Genomic DNA, 20,459 nt, shown 5'->3' with positions numbered 1-20,459 from the left:
TTATTTTTATCAAGCTACAAGTTCTACCTCTAAAATCTCGTCAAGAGAGTAATAACTTTTTATTCAAGTTTTCCGTATATTTGTCATGTTTTATTGATTGTAGTTTAAATAAAATCTTAATCGATTTTAAAATCCTAAATAGTACGATTTCCTATATATTTTAAATAAGGAAAAATTTAATAATTAAAATGTTACTTGCTTTAAAAGTTTCAATATTAAAAAAATAATTAAATGACTATTTTGCCTAGTGTGAAATCTATTTTTAAAAGATTAAAAAGTTTGTGCTTTTAAAGGAGGACTCCATGATAGTTTTATCTTGTTAAAGTTACAGAAGTTTTTTATTATGCCAAAATATATATTGTTAGCGTTATGACAAAAAAGGAATCCTATGACAATTTTTAATTTTCAAAAAAATATATATTTAGTGTTAGAATTATAACAAAGAAAGGACTCTTATAGCTATATTATTAGTGTTATAAATTATAGTTATAACAAAGGATGAACTCCTAAGGCAATTTTTATTTCCAAGATATATATGTTATTAGTGTTATAATTATAACAAATAAAGGACTCCTACGACTGTTTATTAGTGTTATAATTATAGCAAATAAAGGACTCCTAGGGAAATTTTATTTTGCCAAATAATGGTAGTTTTTTTTTTCTTTTTCCGCAAAACATATATATCATTAGTTTTATATATAATTACAGCTTTATCCAACTTAAGGTTTAAAAAGAATGAAATTTGCCAAGGTGCTTCGTGTTTCGGCTTTAGCAACATATGTCTTTCGAAGGTAGTTGATTAAGTTGAGATAGTACAAATCGTGATCTCTAGAATGTCAGGGTGCAAGGTTACTTCCAACTGCCATTTACAAGATGCATAGGATGACTTTCTGGCTCACGATGTGTCACATATATTCAGAATGGAGTCGGGAGTATTCATGCTCGGAAACTCATTCGCACAATGCTTCAGCTTACCAACGCAATGTTAGCAAATTTTCATTAAAATAAAAGGAAAAAGGAAGAAACATAAATTTGACTACCATTATTGGTAATTACCTTGGATCAAAACCTTGAGTATTGTTCGGTTTATTCTCAATAATCTCCAACTGTCATCTATCGGATGCATATGATGACTTTACGGAATGGAGTCGGCGGTACTCATGCTCGAAAACTCATCCGCTCAACGCTTCTCGGATGCAGCTTTAACAAATTGTCATTAAAATAAAAGGAAAAAAGAAACATGAATTTGAATACCATTAGTGATAATTACCTTGGATCAAATCTTGAATATTGTTTGGTTTATTCTCAATATTTATGGTAGGACGTACGAAATTTTTCTAAAAATTAGTCAAATTTAGAAAAGACAAGAAAATTCATGTAAATTAAACAATTCAAGACACTAGACCAAAGGTATTAAAATTGAATCAAGCACACAACATGTATACTTACCCAGAACCCAACAAATTAGCTCTAAAACCTCATCGTATGAGCATTATTGTACGAAACTAAGAAAGAAAAATACCCATACTCAAAACTCTAAAAAAACCTTAACCGTACCCTCATTAAACCAATGAGCAGATAATTCGTGTGCAAGCCTGCAATTATTGAAACCTGTATTCCTCTAAGTAGGTGTAAGACGCGGCTTTATTATGTTTTACAGACCATGCGAAATTATAAAAGAATACCTAAATATTAGGATTTATTACCTAGTTCAAATTGGGGGAGAGAGCAAAAAGAATGAAATAAGTATAAGATGGGAGTATTGATACCTTAACTAAGATAAATAACTCATAAAGCCCGATATTACAAAGATTACAAAAAGAGAAAAAACGGGAAATATTAGTTTTAAAATAGTTCAGCGAAGAAAGATTTGTTTTACCTCTTTACCCACCACCTCTTCTTTTCCCCAATTTCCAACTCTCCTCGATTACAAAAAACAGAAGTGATAGATATGAAAAAGTAGATAAAAAATAATATGTTATGCAAAGCAAGATTCATGAAAATTGAACATTAAATCGAGCATCAAAATAATAAAAATATAAAGTGGAGTTAAAAAGAGGAAGGCAAAAACAAAGAGCAAGAAGAAGGTATTTTGTGTTGTAATGGATATCACCTCGTAAATTTGGAGTTATTGGAAGTTCATTGATATCTTTTAAAGTACCATAGTTAAGTACTACTACCTATCTAAGGTAAAGGCTCCTATTATTAATCAATTTCGTATCACACTTCTTACCAAAATAGACTATATATTTTTGAATAAAATTATATTCATTTAATATTTAAGGAAATAGTAAATGACAATTTTGAGTCTTCTAATGAAGGGCAAAAAGTTCAATCAACATTTCTAAAGGCCTTCGTGCTTTTAATATAGTATAGATATAGATTTAGATTATTAAAAACATCATTATTATGAAATTTCAAATTTCACAAATGAAATTCCATGAAATGTCCTCAGAGTTTTATATGGAAAATTTGGAACTCCATGATGACTGCTATTTTTCATTTTTCATTTTTTTCACGGATTACCCTTCTTGTGGGGTGGTCTTTAATTTTTGCCCTTCAAATTGGTGGTCTTTAATTTTTTTTCTTTCGCCTAATACTCCAAGGTTTTGAGTTCAAATCTCAGTAAAAAAAAAAAAAAAAGAAGGAATTTCGCAAGGCAGAATTTTGCCTGCAAAACTCTACCTTAAGGCATAATTTGCGCAAAACTCTCAGCTAGGTGTAGGCATAATTTGCACAAAACTCGCCTTATGGAGAGTTTTGCGGGCAAACTATGCCTAATAGAGGTAGAGTTTGTGGCGGCTACGATTTTTTTTTTTTTTTTTTAAAATTTTCGCTTCAGCAGAAATTCGAATCCGGAACACCGAGGTTTTAGGCAAAGGGCAAAAGTTATATACTTTTATTTTGATGGACAAAAATTAAAGACCACCCCAAAATAAGGACTTTACTGCGAATTGCCCAATTTCATTTCCAAGGATTGGAAATGGGCAAGATTATCCTCTTTTGATTTGACATAAAATTTAAGAAATAACGGAATACTTTTGAAATGTGTGATTTAAAATAAGTCTTACATATTTGTGTAATTGTAAATTAAATTATTTCTAAATATATAAAAAGAATAATTTTTTTAAGACAGATTAAAAAACAAAGGATGACAATTTTTTTTTTTTTGGACAGAGGGGGTAAGAAATAAGCAGAAGTGCAAAACTTTAGCGCCTCTTTCTCCTTCGGTCCGTTGCATACAAACCCAAGCTCTATAGCCATGGCCATGTAGCATAAGACACAGTCTTGAGCTTTCATTCCAAAGTGGAAGATGAAAATAATTACCAAAATACCCAAAATCAAATCCTTAAAAGAAACCGAAACTAATTACCTTTTATGGCCACCAAAATTTTCTTCACTGCCATCATTTTTACAACACTATATCAATTCAGACACTCCTATTTACGGCCAAAAGATCCATTCATATATTATTAAAACTGGGTATAAACCCAATACTAATATATGTATTAAACTTCTAATACTTCATTTAAAATCATCTTGTCTTTTTTATGCGCGCCGAGTGTTCGATGAAATGCCTCAACCAACTCTTTCTGCTTATAATTACATGATTTCTGGTTATGTAAAACATGGGTTTGTTTTAGAATCTTTTAATATTGTTAGAAAGCTGTGTTTTTCAGGTGAAAAACCTGATCGTTTTACGTTATCGATGATCTTGAAAGGGTCTACTAGTAGCAATGCTGAGCTGTATTCGCGATATATTGGAAAACAGGTTCATGCCCGGATATTTAAATGCATTGATGAGGGTGATGACGTGCTTTATACTGTGTTAATCGATTCGTATGTGAAGACTGGAAGGGTGGATTATGCGAGGAGAGTCTTTGATTTGATGTTGGAAAGGAATGTAGTTTGTTCCACGTCGTTGATAACGGGGTATATGAATCAGGGCTGTATTGAGGATGCTGAGGATGTGTTTTGTAAAACAATGGAGAAAGATGTTGTGGTGTTTAATGCAATGATTGAAGGTTATAGTAAACAGGTTGAAAATGCTAAGAAGGCGATTGAGGTTTATATTGACATGCAACGTTTGGGTTTTAGGCCGAATATTTCTACTTTTGCAAGTGTTATTGGAGCTTGTTCTGCTCTAGCAGCATTTGAAATTGGTCAACAATTTCAAGGACAGTTAATGAAGACTGACTTAATTGAACATGTGAAAATTGGAAGTGCTTTAATTGACATGTATTCAAAGTGTGGATGGGTTGAGGATGCAAGAAGAGTCTTTAACCACATGCCCGAGAAGAATGTCTTCTCATGGACTTCGATGATTGACGGATATGGGAAAAACGGGTACCCTAATGAGGCACTTGAACTATTTAGTATAATGCAAATAGATCATCTCGTTGTTCCAAACTATGTTACATTTCTAAGTGCTCTCTCTGCTTGTGCACATTCGGGGCTAGTTGCTAAAGGAAGAGAGATTTTTGAAAGCATGGAAAGAGATTACTCTATGAAGCCAAGGATGGAGCATTATGCTTGCATGGTTGATAACTTGGGCCGCTCAGGGAGCTTAAATCAGGCATTAGAGTTTGTAATTAATATGACTGAAAGGCCAGATTCTGATGTTTGGGCAGCTTTACTCAGTTCTTGTAGACTGCATGGAGATGTGGAATTGGCTAATTTAGCTGCCAATGAGCTTTTCAAGCTGAGTAGTAGTAGTCGTCCAGGGGCATATGTTGCACTATCTAATGCTCTAGCAGATGCTGGGAGATGGGACGGTGTGAGTGAACTTAGGGAGATTATGAAGATTAGAGGAGTATCAAAAGGCACAGGCTTCAGTTGGCAGTGATGGCAGTTTGAAAGCTTTCTTTGCAGGACAACAAACATAACTAAGGTATAGTAGCATGATTTCACTTGTTTTTTTACGAAGCGTTTTCACTCAGTTAATCTGATAACTTGTGTTTTTTTTTCTCTTTCATATACAGTTTAAAATCTCTAGAGAATCGAAGTTCACGATAAAGAAAGGCATCGTGTCCAACCTGTATCTACTTAATCATGCTGAGCAGGAAGATCGAAAATTGATATGTGACTAGATGAAAATACCTAATGGAAAATATACCTATACAGCTGTAAGGTTTGGCTTTCTTCATCCTTGTATGAGGATACGAGTTTGTTTCTATCTTCTTGAAGGATTCAATCCTTCTATTGTTTGATCTTTTAAATTCAAATCTTCCACTATCTGTGCTTGTGTCAGGGAGTAAAAAGGGTAGCCCGGTTCACAAAGCATCCCGCGTTAGCAGGGTCCGATGCACAAAGCATCCAAGTGTAAGGGAGTGAAGAGGAATAATTTGTTCATAGTCAAATCATACTACCAGAGTCTGCTAGTGAGAGAGGAGTCCACTTTCCTGCATTATCGATCAGGATTCCCGGGGCACCCAGGAAAGCGTGTTTCATTGCTTGGTTGGCAGCTGAGGAAGAGATATTAACAATGGAGAATCTAAGGAAGAGGAGGATTACTATATTAATTCGTGCTTCTTGTGAAGATGTTCAGGTGAAAATATAGATTACCTCCAGTTGCATTGGGAGATGGCAACACATTTGTTGTAGGTGGTCCTCAATTTGTTCGGTGTACAATGTGTGATGCCGTGCACAGTGAAGGAAGTGTTGCATATCTGGGCCTTCAAAATGAGGAATAGAAGAGATAGGGCATGGATTGCTCCGCTAGCTTTCATGTGGGTAACATGGCGGATATTAATAGGAGAGCGTTTAAAGGGGGTTGACAGTGATATCTGTTTCTAGTTTCCTTTTGGTGCAGCCACAAGGTCCCTGTGTGTATAGATGATTGGTGTCCTTTGTAGATAATCATATTTTTGTGTAAGTTCTCTACTTTTTGATACACGACTTCTATACAGGGTTTGTCCCACCATTAATAAAATTGTTTGCCTTGTTGGAAAAAAGTTTCTATTTGAACTAATCCTTGGAACAGGTTGGACATCTAGTATTGCCATGTGCGAGAAGTGGTTGTCAGCTGAAACTAGGCCATGGCGAGACTATTGGAAACCTATTCATACCAAATCAGAGGCAGATACTTAAATTTTGGACCCTGACCAAGTGGAGCGTGTTTTCATTTGTCAAAGTTTTTTCCATTCTATTGAGCTTCACAATCAATAGCCGGTGAAGGTTTATGTATACAAGAAGCATTCCTAGCGGCTTCATAACATTCAAAATATGTAGTTCTTAGCATTGCAAGGAGCTCAAGTCAATCCCCGTAGACTGCCTAATTCAGTGTCGACTAAGGCCTAACAAGTAGACACTCTATCTATTGATGTCCAAAATGAAGCTTTTGTAATTGACTAGATTTCATGGAAATTGTAAGTTTTACCATCATAGTCTTATGCGTAACTAACCTAAAGCAAAACGGGGCTCAAGTACGTAGTCCTAGCCTGCCTAACCAGCATCAAGTGAATGCCTAAGACAATCTATCAATTGATGTGTTAAACTTATTCGTTTTCTGGGGAACTTGACTTCTTGGAGAAAATAACTTTTACCATTATGGAAAACAATATTTTTTGGACAACTTGTAGTGAAGTAGGTCTTATAATATTTATACATATGTATGGATTTTAGGCATGTTAAATTTGCTTTTGCATATGCCTTTAGTTGGTTATGGCAGTTTCATCATCCTTATTTGTAACCCTCTGATCCTTCTTTAAAAAAATACATATTTCCTTAATCTGGTCCAGGCGTTGATAAGTAAGGACTTAGCATCATGCTTCAGTTCAGGATTTGTGGAACTAAATTCTTAATTTTGTGCTATGCTTGGAAGTTAAAATTGCTATCTCATGATTGTGAAGTTGTCAAGAGGACGTATCTTGACAGGAGTTACACGTGTAAGGCCTCTTGCTTCATGATCATTGGTACCATCAGAAGAATACTGCATATTAATACTTGCTGGATAAAATAAACAGTCTACTTCCCCCCCCCCCCCCTCGATATTCATCTTGAGCTAGTAACAAATTCTGTTTTTAATTGGATGTTGTTGACTAATCATTATTCTTATGCATGAATAGGACCTTGCAAAGGGCAGTGCTATCATCAAAATACTGGTGTTTTGTGTATAAAGGTATTCTTTTCAGCTCATGGATTTCATACATTATTAGTGTCCCTAGAGTTCTTTCTACAATTTATTATATCTCCTGTGGTTATATTTTCATAGAAGAAGTATTTAAATTGAAGGAGCTGGAGTCGATATCCTCAAGGCTATGCACTAATGCAAGTGCAGGAGGAAATAAAAGTGAATATGGGCAGAGTTTAATTAGTTTCCTCAATACAGAAGACTAAATATGTTCTGAAAGCTAGTGGATTTATGATTTATTTGAATAAAGAAAAGCCAAAAGTAAAGTGTCAATAAATAATGAGGAAAACCTATTGATATCACTAAGTTCATTTTATTGAAATTGAGCCTCCGGTAAGTGGTGTAAAATTTGGACAAAAGGAATTTTTGTTCTTTTCCTGCTGTGATTAATGAGGCGCTTGTTTTATGCCTTTGAGATTACAACAATTTAGGAGATTAGTCCTGATTCTTTGACCCATTACTCCTTCATTCCCAGCCCAATTAGTTCTCATGTTATTAAGCTGCATTGTGGATATTTTGGATATGCTGCTTCTTTGGGTTAAGTAGCTTAAGCTGATTGAGCATGCACAACTGACTTGGAAGGTGTGTATTCCTGTTTCTCAATTTTGCTTTTGGTGCCAATTTGTGTTAACCCTTTACAAGTCGATGTAGGTAGCCATTACAAGTCGATATAAGTAGCCGTATTCATCAATGTTGAAGACATAATTAAGTACATAAAAGAGTGCTCTCTCTAACATCTTATGCTTTTAATGAGATGGTCACACAACTTCAACATGGTAGTAGAGATGGCATAGGTCCTGGGTTTGAGTCTCACCGCCACCCATTAGCTAAAAGAATTTCCACGTGCTTGGCCCATGAAAAAGAATCAAGCCCGCACAAGAGGGGGCGTTTTGAAACATAATTAAGCAAATAAGTGTGCTCTCTAACAACCTAAGCTTTTAGAATGAGATGATCACACAACTCCAACAATCAGGAAAAGGTAGCCTGTAGTTCACTCTTACAGCTTCCTGCTGCTTGAATGAACTATTTTTGACTTTCATGTAGTCCCATGATTGAATGCTGGAGATTTTGAGGGTCATATGAATTGTTTGGATTTTCTTTCTAAATTGCTCTTTTTAATTGCACTTACTATTGAAGTCCTTGGCGGTGGGGTGGTGGGGTGGGGGAGCTGCAGGGGGGTAATTTATTTTTGTGTAATTGACTTTATTTTTATCCTCTGGCACCATCTTGGTCTGTTGGGATAAGATATGGAGGTCCAAGGGGATTATTGTGATGTGAGGAACATTGGTACATTAACTCGTTAAGTGATAATTCAAGCTTGTTTTCTAGTTAACCTTATATTTGGGCCATGAAAATACTTCTCAGATTTTCACTTTGGTGAGATAAAAGAATTACCTTTTCTTTCTCTTAGCAGATTTCACAATTTAAAATTTATCATGAAACCCCTCCTTAGTGGTTGTTGAAGGGCGGAAATTAATAATGGTGATGCTAAGCTTGTGATTTTTCAAAAGAAAATTTCAGCTTTTTTCCTTGGCTAATACTTGGTGAATTCATTCTTTGAGCTTTGTTAAGATATTCAGCTTGGTCTTTCACAACTACCAAAAATTGTTTCAAATGGCTCTGACTTGAAGAGCAATTTACTTTTGATTAAAACAAGAAATATTATTAAATATCAAAAGATGTTAGCGTGGTATAAAGGTGTTAGGTGGTGAAGATATAGTCTCAAGTTCTGCTTTATACACAAGTAGTTATGTCAGTTGTTAGCACATCTAAGAAAATCGAATTCCGTTGCTATTATGTGGGTGCAATTACATTTTTCCACTGAATTATTTGATTGATTGATACGTTGTCCAGTGTGATTTTCCGGGAGAACATTATACCAGGAGCAGCTTTATGCTAGAATTTTCAATCTCCCCAAAGCCACCTCAAGAATGGGAGGCACTGATGCAAAGGTTGCACCGCAGTCAGTTCAAATTGCATGTTTGGTTTAATTTGCAGAATTTTTATTTGACCATTAAATATCAGGAAAATAAAAATCATGACTAATATAGATCACAAAGGTGCTGAGCAGCAAGTATCTAGGTGCTTATGCATCAATTTATATCGATGTCCAAGGCTATCCGGCAGATGAATCTTTCACTGTTTCATTTAAGCATCTGTTTGATTAAGTTGATATTGGTCCTGTTATGGTTTTATGGCTGAATGTTATAATAAGAGCAGTTTGCCGGTAGTATAGTCAATCTCCCACTTCCACCTTGAGGAATGGGGGGACACAGACAAAAAGCAATCTTGCAACGTAACCAAAAAGAAAAAAGAAAAAAATAATAAAGGACAATGTTATGTGGTCATCCATGCCTTTCTCTTTTGATTGTTCAGTTATTATGATGAACCTGCTTTCCTTTACCTTTGGGGATGGAGGAAAGGTCAGGGACCATTCACCATTACCACTCCTTGATAAAAACAATCCCTTTGGTAATTTTATAAAGCCGATATTAAAAGCTGATTCTCCAACAACTGCTGGTGGGAGCCATCTTGGATGGAGGTGTGAGTTCTGAACCTGCGCACTCTTTTGTGAGTGCCACTCGTGTTTACTATAACTGGATTTTGATACTGACTGAAAGATATACTTAGTTTAGGTTGCTTTTGTCGATTATACAACCCTGTGGGACTTCCATTTTTTATGTGTTGCTTTAGCTACACATAGATTTCTAGAGATTAAAGAGTATGATTATAGGTTCTCTGTTCTATATAATTAGACTAACCTCTATTTAATTTCTCAGCATTAATTTGTATCACTGCTGTTATCAAATTCAACTACAGTATTTTGGCCTTTCAAAGTTGGTGCTCAAATTGTGATTGAGGCATATACAATCTTTTTTTTTGGTGGATGGATGGAACCATTACCAAACTGATTATTTGTTTTGCTTTCTCCTGTAGTTTGTCGTTGGAGTTCTAGTTTGTTTACAGTGGGAAATGTTTTCGAGAATCGGGTAATACTAATCGTAGTTATAAGTTATTAGCACCCAAGTGTGTGGCGAAATGGTCAATGAAGTGGGTCGAGAAACATGAAGCAACTCCAGCAGAGGCAAAAACACTAGATTATTTCTACCTGTGTTCAAGCGTTGGTGGATTAAGTTACCCGATACCTATGCTGGTGGGAGGCCGCCAGGTACCCGTGGAATAAGTCGAGGTGGACGCAAGCTAGCCTAGACACTACTGATAGTTAATATTGTCAAGAGAAACTGAGAAATTTTGATATTAACACTAATCGTAGTTAATATTGTCAAGAGAAACTGAAATTTTTTTGACCGGAACACCCCATCCACAAATTAGAAAAGGGGGGTGAATGCATGTCATGACACCATTCCTAGCTGCAAATCTAACAAAGCATATGCAGGTTGAAGCTACATGGTGACTGAGATTTTTCTTTTCATTTTCCGCTCGTGTTTTTGGTAGTTAGAAGTCTGATTTTAAATTTTTCTGGAACTTAATGCAGATAGTCAATGTCACTTAACGTCCGAGCTACAAGTATCTTGCATGAACTGATCCTCTTCACAAGATCTTATATACACATAAATGAGATAGCTGGGAAGTCCTATCAAGAAAATCGATCAATCTCTATTCTCCTGCCCACCGGTCACCAGGTCTCGCTATCAGGTCTCTAGCAATGGAGCTTTCATCTTCAATCCCAATTAACTAGTCACTATGCCATCTGTTTCATGGAGGAAATTTCTCATTAGACTCAAGGAACAGGTAACCATCCCCACACCTATGATGTTAACCTTAGCCTTGGAAATATGAATTTGTGCTGGTCTCTTTCTTCTTTATTATTATAGTCCATAAGAAGGACTACTATATCCAACCCCTGAAAAAAGCCGGTGTATGTAAAGTACCTTTTAAAACCCTTATTCATTGTTGATAGGACCATTATCATTTATGCCTAGGAGAGAGGGTTAATCAACAAGCACCTTGTAAAATTTGCAAGTTGTCATTGAATTGAATATGCAGGAATTGGCTCTTCATTTTTCTTTTTTGTTTTTGTAAACACAAAGTCTACATCAATCTGATCTGATGGTCATTAATGAGTTCTTTTTTCTGATAACTTGTGTCTGGAATAAAAATGAGCAAAGTCTTTTCTAGTCCCTTTAGAGTAAGTTTTATTAAAGACTAATTGGGTCCATCAACGTTGACAACTTAATTTTTTGTTTTGTTTTGTCAAATTTTAGCCAAATTTCAGCAAAGATTGATGTCTTTTGGTAAAGATTTCTATACTTGAATACATATGCATCTAACAACCTAATGTTTTACTATTTGCATCCAGTCCCTTGAAGCTCATGAAATCCATAAAACTAGTAGTAGTAATATTATCTTGTAGCCATATAAGCCTTTTCTCTTCTACAAACAACGTAATGAGAACGAGCAGTTAGGACTACGGGGGTAGTGATCACTGGTATCCTAAACGAGAGCTGGTACGTTTAGAGACGGGTGTGTGATTATAAGCAAACTTAACTAGTCTCTTTTAAGAAGGCTTATACGTTTTAGACCTGTGCTTAGTCTCTTTTAGGAAAGCTTATACGTTAAAGCTTTTACTTAACCATGCGAATTATCACGAAGAATTTGGATAATTGGTAGACTTTACAAAAGCCTATATGTTTTTAGAACAGTGCAAGTGACCAGTGGCGGAGCCAAGATTCTTCTGGGACATAGAACCCAATAAGTTCTTGTTCGTGAATATCTGAACCGATTGTTTATTGTTCATTAAGATGAATAAGAAAGAGAGTAAAATGAAGGAAGATATTAGATTGGAATGTTTGTGATTCCAACAACAAAACCGAGAATATCTTCTAGGAAGAAACCAGACAAGTTCAGTTTTGAGTGCTGTGGAGACCAGTTCAAATGGACCAATGAATAGTGGGCATATGGGAAGGGGTTTTCAACTTTTAGCCATAAGTATTGTTGTTGTAGGTGGATAGGTCAATGGTGGTAGCTACTGTCTGTAGCTACTCAAAAAGCATTTCTTAGCTCTAATCTGTAGAATGGTCCCCTAGTTTCTGAAAACGAAATGTAACTAAAACTTACGGAAATTACTGAGGACATTTATACTGGGAAACAGTTGTGCCAGACTTGGGTTTCTCAGACCATAAGTTACTATTTTTATTACCAACATGTTATTTATAATTTCATATTCGGTAACAATAATAATAATAATAATAATAATAATAATAATAATAAAATTATAGTATGAAGTTGTTGTTGTGAATGTTTCTTTTTAAAAGGAGGCCTTAGTAGGTGAAGAATAAGCAGGTTGTTATGAATGGTTTAAGTAGGGATGTACAGGCGGAGCTAAAGGACGGAATGCGAAAATTACTCGTACATACAATGTTAAAATATAAAGTTGGCATCATCCATTAAAGATTAAGCACGACAATTCCATTGAAATGAAGAAATTCATCGCTAAATTGATTTAATTATCCATCTAATCCAAAATAGTCGAACATAATCCAAGTGATAACCAAGAAATACACTATTGTTAAACGATACCAACTCTGTACAGACGTTTGCAACCCCCCCCCCCCCCCGCCCCGCCAAAAAACAAAAACACCCCCACACGACAGTGGAGACTAGAGAGCAGGGTTCAAACTCTGTGGTTAGTAAAGACAAAAAGTGGTAGGTGCTATTTTTTCATCGCTCAAGTATGGATTAGAGTTGCAGGCGGAAAGGTAACAGATATTCATCGAAGTAGTTAAGTTGCGCAAGCTGACTCGAAGATCATAATTATTAAGAAAATGAATTTATGTACAAGCACCTAGGGGAGTGACATAGTGATCAATATAGTAAAGTAGAAAATCAAAAATCTTAAGTTCATTAAAATGAGACAAAAATTACTAATAAGTGATTTGTTCTCACCTGTCTAAACCTTGATGGATAGAGTCACTGATACATGTGCTGATAAGAAATAACAGGTGACTGATGGACCAGTCAAGGTGCCTAAATGAGAAGCAGCATTCCTAAACCCTAGTTTTGATCTAATTTGATTCGTGATCGCATCTGCAAACCTTATTCCGTAGGTTTAGCGGACGTTTTTCATTCTTCACCCTGTTCTTAGTAGCTTTTACAAAGTAAACTTAACCACCTCCCTTTGGAGAGATATTGAATTAGTCAAATTGTTTGAAACATGAACAAAGTCGCCTTTCTTCCGAAGGCCTAGCTAGTTTCTTTTTTGTCGAGCTTGGTGAGATATGAAAAATTACCAGCTAAAGAATCAGGGGCAGAGCTGCCCTTGCCCGAGGGGGTGTCAAACGACACCCTTCGTCGGAGAATTACATTGTATAGATTGGTGAAATTTTGATTTTATAAGTATGTATTCTAGTGTTGACACCGTTTAACACAAGCTTAAGGTTTAGTGCAACAGTTAAGGGGTTGCGAAAATTTGCTAAGGTCTGTTCGAACCTTGGATGGCAACATGTCTATATTTTTTGATATCCCTTAATAGAATCCTGGTTCCGCCACCGTAAAGAGTAGGATCAGACAGATTTCTTTAGAAGCTGATGAGAGGTAGCAGTATCTGATAAAATAGTCACTGTGCAAAAGTTGAGCCGAATACAAGAAATTGAAGACATATATTGTATGTACAAATGGGCTATCATATAAGCACGAGTGGTTATCGGCTCAAAACGTGGCTTGTGAAGCCAGCTTGAAGATGAGTCAGAGTACTACCTCAAATTTTATACATTTTTTTATTTTAAACCACAAAGGAAAATGAAAACCAGAAGTAAAGAGGGGAGAGAGTTGCACAGAAAATCAGGGGGCAGATAGATGAATTTCATAATACTCATTTGCATAGGGATCTGTGGCCCTATTAAATGACATGATGTGTGTAGGCCAATCCAATGGCCTCAGAGTCAAAAATGGCTGACGACTCTACAGAACTTAGAGTGGGACCCACTTCTTTGATCACATCCAAAAGTAGAGAGAAAGAGAGGTTGTTTATTCTCCTACGTGATGTGTGGGTCCCTTTTTTTTTTTTTTTTTCCCATTTTCTTACTATTTTGTTTCTTAATGTGGAATAATATCTTTGATCTTGTACTTACAAATTTTGCAAAGGTGTAAGTGCTCATTTGATCCGTGGAATAAAAATGATAATTTCGGGATATTCTATGATAGTATTATGTTATTCTTCCTTTAGTAATGGGTATTATTTAGTCTTATTATAAAATAATTTCATGAAATATTCTTATCTATCTAATCCCGCTTTATGTGATATTTTATTCTTTTTAGCAATTCAAAAAAGAATTATTTAATAACAATTGAACTTCAAACCTTTTTTTTTTTAACCTTTAATGCTATAATAACTTATAGCCGCATAAATTTCTATAATTATTTTATATCACAAATCTAAAAAGTGTTCCTTTTTTGCATAAATTTCGTGCCTGATCAAACACTTTCACGTTACATATATGTGCTCTATCCCTTAGTTTAACTAACTGTAGTTTGAATTTTGAGGCCTTGTCTTATTTTCTTGGTTCTACGAAAGAGTTAAATTTATACGTGGAAGTACAACGAGGAAAGTTGCAATTACCTACGGAATGTTATACAAAGAATTATTATGATATTCTACTCATTTTTTAATTTTATATTTTAAATAACGACTTTACTGTGGTAATGCATAAGCGGTTCGAAAGAGTTAAAAGATGCAATAGCATTAGTTACAATTCAACTAGGGAAAATAGAAATCCAAATAACCTTACGTAATAACGAAATAGAAAACTTAGCTAAATTGTGCGCTAGCATATTTCAAGATCTAGAAATATATACAACATGCACATTGTCAAAGAAATTCATAAGCTTTCATATATCTTCACAAGCAGAAGCGTATGTAACCTTTAAGGTTGGGGTTTGAATTGAGCTGTTGAACGTAGTAAATTTATATGTAAAAAATTATTAAAATTGCAATAAATAATAGATATGAACTCCTAACTTTAAAAATATAATGGGTTCAATGCTAAAAATCTATAGATTGAACCCATAAAATTTAAATTCTGGATCCGCCCCTGTTCACAAGTAGTCTCTATGCCCCAGCTACATTTCTTTTTCGTATCGTATCCACCACAGTTTCTACTCATCTAACTGAATAGATAAATAACAAATTGAGTTTCATTAGAGACCACACGCATTTCATGAACCACTTAATTTGTTTTTACCAACTGAAACCCAAATCCAAACCAAACTATGACATGTTGGCCGAACACAAACCCGGTAAAACTAGCCGGATGGTCAGTTTTTTTTTTTTTTTTTTTTTTTTTGTAAGTGCTCCAAGTCACTGTCTAAAATGTGATTGAGAAATTAATTATTTTTAAAGAGAAAATAATATCTGAACGCAGTTTAACTTCAAAAAAGATCCTGAAATTTTGAACGGAGGCAGTTCTAACTTTTAACTTCTTTTTTCTAGAGCTTTATATGATGTTATTTAATGAAACATGAATATTGAGATAACTAATTTATTTTTAATTCCTTATTTATATAGGGGTGACAAAATCAGCCCATAAGAACATGATCTGCTAATCCCTCTTAAATTTGGAGGGTCATTGACTCACCCATATATTGGCTCAGGCCATTTCAATCCGTCCAATTCAACCCATCTAAAAATTAGGCTGATATGTTATCTAAAATTGATCCATGAAATCTTTTGTCAAAGTATTTTCAATTTTTTTGTTTTATATGTTACATATTCTATAATAAAGAATTTGTTTATTAAGTATTTTAAAAATATATATAAAAAAAATTAAACAAACAAAATAGAACTTAGAAAAAATTAAACGTGTTTAGTTATAACCCATTTTTAGCTCATTTTCGTTAAACTCATTTCAGCTCAAGTAACTTTTGGCAAGTTAATAACACGTCCAAATTTTGGGAGGTGTTGTACACTTGCTAAGGAGTAGGGTGAGCACAACTTTTGTTTGATGACAAGGCCCTATAAGATGTTCGTTTCATAGGGCCCATTTTTGTCGGACTTGATAGGGCCTTTGGGCGTGTGAAATGGGCCCTACATATGAAAGTGGCCTTTTTTAGTGGGCCCAATTAATTTTTCTTTACAAGTGGATGGCCCAACCCGAGGATTCTTACTGTGGGTCCCATCTTTCAGAAATAACAATCACTACATGGAGCTAAAGTTGTCAGCTTTAGTTTTTTATTTTTATTTTTTCTTTCTTATGTCATCCTATATTCCAAGGTATTCCCATTTTCCTCTACCTTGAAGCTAACTTTCAACGTTCAATAAAATGGTAGTCATCCTTATTCACACACAATTGCTTGTGCTTACGTCAAGAATTTATCGAAAACAGTTTCTCTATATTTAAGGTAAGGATAAGATTTTAATCTCTCCAGATCCACTTTGTAAGATTTCACTGGGTATTATGTTGTTGTTGTTATCCTTATTCACATGTTTCGAGTTTGAATTTTTGAAATAGATAAATTTCTGACAAAAAGTGTTCTCTTAATAAAGTTTATACAGTATGAATTTTAAATAGATTAAATTTAATTTTAAAGCAAAAGGTATTAGTGGAACTTTTATACTATAAGTTATAGTAATTTCTAGAATTTTATGACTATACTGGTGATCTGTCATGATTTGTGGCAAAAGCATGGTGGATCCGCAGAATTTTGGTCATAAATCCTCTAAGACATCAGGAGTTGTAACAATGCAAGTTTTGTCCAACAATTAGAATTCTACAGGAACTGCGATCAAATTTTGACAAACGTATTTGTGACAAGGTGAGTTTCCGTCATCAATTTGAAAGGCAATTCGTTAGGATTTTGCTACCTAAAGCCGATTGCGAATTTACTTTTGCATTTTTTAAAATGGAACTAAAATTTAAACAGCACTAAGAGGTTTTATTTTACGCAAATCACCCCTTGAATATACATATATTGACAATTGAAAATATGAAGTTACAAGACTCAAGGTGGGGTGATGTAATTCAGTTGTCTCTTCTTCTCAGCATGGTTTATAATAAAAAACAAAACAGAACAAAAAGATCAGGCAAGGAATGCCCAACAAACTAATGGATTAGTTAAAATTCATCAGGAACCATTAATTACTAGTACTATTTTATTAACTATTACAAATTTTACTAAAGTTCTATATTTGGACTTCACATGGGCTCCGTGTTGCTAAATTCGAAGTAATAAATCTAGGATCAGCTGCTAATGAGAGACGTTGATATTTGTTCTGTCTGAAAATACCAAAACAAAAACCTATTCTTGAAATTTTTATGCAAGTGGGATAACCTTTCTCAACTTGTAGTCAAAATTTAATAAATTTAACATAGCTTTGCATCGAATTAAAATATGTCCATTAGAATTTTGGATAGCGAATGTCAACAAATAACCAAAGATCATGCTATTTCATCCTTAACTAAATATCATATATTGAGTTCGCCCTAGTTTGAAAAATCTTGAGATAATCACTTCTATTTAAAGATTTTTTAAACTTTCCCCATATAGGTTTTGGATAGCGATATTTAGAACGGATTCGATTTTAACTTTATTGGTTCTGAATTTTAGAACGGTGACTTCAAGTGCTACTAATTAGTTTGGTTCTATATTTTAGCATCTATACATATTTAATGATTTTCTTAACACAAATATACTGTTAAAGCAAAAGTTACCGAATTTGTCCGAACCCGTAGTTAAAATTGTACTTCCGGCCCCGATTATTATGCAGCAATTCCAAACAAGTTGATGAATCCTCCCTATTCGGTTTAACATCGTTTTAATTACCAAGAAGCTCAATATTCTCTATACTATCTATGGTAGTGTGTCATCCTTAATTGTCTGCCTTACATCATGAGAAGGCAAAAAAACTGACTAAGAATCTTTAGTGGACTTCTATTAATAATAAAACATTAACAAGTTGTTGATCAATTACTACATCAGATGATTCAAGTCTAGCTAGGTCCCTCGAACCCACTTAATTTATTCTTGCATCACTAACTAGGATAATTTGCTTTACATGGATCTACTCATATATTTTGTAAACAAAAAAATGAAGAATAAAGTGAAAGCAATAACGCCAATTAATGTCTTCATAAAGCAAATATAGTTAGCATACATCTTGAAGGGGGTTATTATAAAAGCAAACCTTTTCTCCATCTATGACTCAAAAGCTTATGGAAATTGAAAAAAAATGGTACGCTATATTTCTGTACAATACTAGCAATGTTAAAATATTTGACACACACTAAGAGTTATGAGCTGGTTGGGTTGTATATGGACCAGTAAAATGAGTTGAATCAGTAGGAAAATTATAATTCGTCCAAAACTTACTTTGACTAAAGTCCAATTTGATCATTTTTTATTTTTTTTTAAAATTTGGATGAAATTTAATTGATCTAGGAGTAATTCCCCACGATTTTACACATTTTTACACTATTGTTTTTAGAAATTTATTTTTTATCTCGTACAGGCGTTGTCTAACAAATAACAATAATACACTACTGGTCATAAGAGAAGAAATCAAAATCATTTAGGAGGTCTGAGCAAATGAATTCTACTGAGCAGTGGGTATATATATTTTTTTGTAGACGACTTTAAGTGGGAGAGTAGGAACCATGATTAAGCCTCAGGGTAGATTATAATATTTCCTTTTTCTTTCTGCTTCATTGTTATCTCTTTCCTTGATAATTGCAGGTTAAATATGAGCTAATTATTTAATTAATGCAAAATGCATATAGATATTTCAATGCATAAGATTTTGAAGCACTCGCATTTCCTATTATGCGTCAACACAAGAGCCGATCAATGCATGTGAGAATAATGCAATATTTCAACAAAAGAATCATTTTGCAATATATTGGCATATAAAAACATTTAAGTATATGCAATAAAGTTTCCAAACTTTTGCCAACCCATAGTGTGCCAGTTCTTCGAGACATAAATAATATGCCATACTTTAAAAGCAGGCCATCTCAATAACGTTAGGCGTAAAAGCTGAAACTTCAAATAAAGCGCGATTTTTTTTTTAAGGAAAGATCGTCATATATATTTTTTTAGTTAACATCTATTTTTCTAGCTTTTTCAGGATCTTGATCATTAATTCTTGTTTATAATCAATTTGTTCTAACAATTCCTTTTCAATTGATAATATATCTAATCCATTTAGTCTCTCTTCAGACATTACTGATCTTAGATAGGATTTTATTAATTTTAATTTTGAAAAACTTCTTTCGGTTGAAAAAGAACAATTTATATATAAAATACATCTTTAAAGAAAAAATGGGACCCTAAATTTTTGGAGCCCCCAAGTGATTGTCTTATTGGCTTTATAGTCGAGCCACCCCTGTTTAAAAGGAAATAATTAGACACCAAACGGACAGCATAATAACAGCAAAGAAATATTGATTTAGTGGAATATATTGTCTTCCTTTAAAATGATCATACACCAATTTTTTTTTCCATATCTATTTACTTATTTTTCACTTACCAATGAATGCAAGAACTTTATGAATTTTTAAAGAATTTGTTAAGTATGATAGTACTCATTAATTGGAAAAAAAAATAAAGCTAAGAAAGGGGAAATCTATCAAATTGTATTTAATTTATATTAGTAATAAATATATTAAAAGAATTGTTACAGAAAATTAAAATAAGGGAGGTAAGCATTACTACTAGAAACAAAGTTTTTTCCCCGCCGCGAATAAGTGAGAATTTATGTTTTACACCTAATTCCCACCGACCCAACTCACTGGGAAAAAGGCATGGTGGGAAACAACCATTGAAACATTGGGAAATTTCTCAATTTTTTGGTGTGAAAACGCTGCTATTTTTTCTTTTCTTACTGATCAATCAAATATATGTCGAAATAGCTACGGAACATTTTGGAGTGGGAAATTTCAGTGGAAAAATAATATTTTTTAGTAGTGTATAATAATACAGTAAACCACAAGGAATGTCCGTGTGATTGAGCAAAAGGTAGAGGGAGATCTCTGAAATTATTCCAAATAACAATCCGTATACAAGAATTATCAATTATGTATTCCCGAGTATAGTGGTAATGCCAATTAACTCGGCGAGGTAGAATTACGTTTAAAATTCCTCGTGGCTGGCTTAATGAGCTGATCGATTACAACATAGATAGGGACTTAAGTGTTTTTTTCATCTTATTAACCCATCTAGTCCCTTTCATATTAGCTAATAAAATATAATGTTATCTTTATGAGCAAAATTTGTTTCTTTTTTCAATGGTTATGTCCCCACAAATTGCATATAAAAACAGATACCTAACTGAAATTTCAATAAAATTGAAAGTGAAAGGTTAACTTTTTTATAT

The 20,459-nt window shown here is 34.0% G+C and overlaps 1 protein-coding gene across 1 annotated transcript; it reads left to right on the top strand.

Moving 5' to 3' along the window:
- Positions 1 to 3,168: 3,168 nt before the first annotated feature.
- On the top strand, positions 3,169 to 11,234 carry LOC132059007 (pentatricopeptide repeat-containing protein At1g28690, mitochondrial). The gene is made up of 2 exons (XM_059451466.1): positions 3,169 to 4,896; positions 10,633 to 11,234. Exon 1 carries the CDS (start codon positions 3,314 to 3,316, stop codon positions 4,844 to 4,846), a length of 1,533 nt encoding a protein of 510 aa, XP_059307449.1. The 5' UTR covers positions 3,169 to 3,313; the 3' UTR covers positions 4,847 to 4,896; positions 10,633 to 11,234.
- The last annotated feature ends 9,225 nt before the right edge of the window (positions 11,235 to 20,459 follow it).

The sequence above is a fragment of the Lycium ferocissimum genome, chromosome 6 (genome assembly GCF_029784015.1).
Source record: "Lycium ferocissimum isolate CSIRO_LF1 chromosome 6, AGI_CSIRO_Lferr_CH_V1, whole genome shotgun sequence".
Classification (NCBI taxonomy): Eukaryota; Viridiplantae; Streptophyta; class Magnoliopsida; order Solanales; family Solanaceae; genus Lycium; species Lycium ferocissimum.
This window is presented reverse-complemented; position numbering and strand designations above follow the sequence as displayed.

What these genes read in the sequence shown, in the direction of transcription:
- LOC132059007 (XM_059451466.1), top strand. Translation starts at nt 3,314, where the DNA reads ATGAAAATAATTACCAAAATACCCAAAATCAAATCCTTAAAAGAAACC.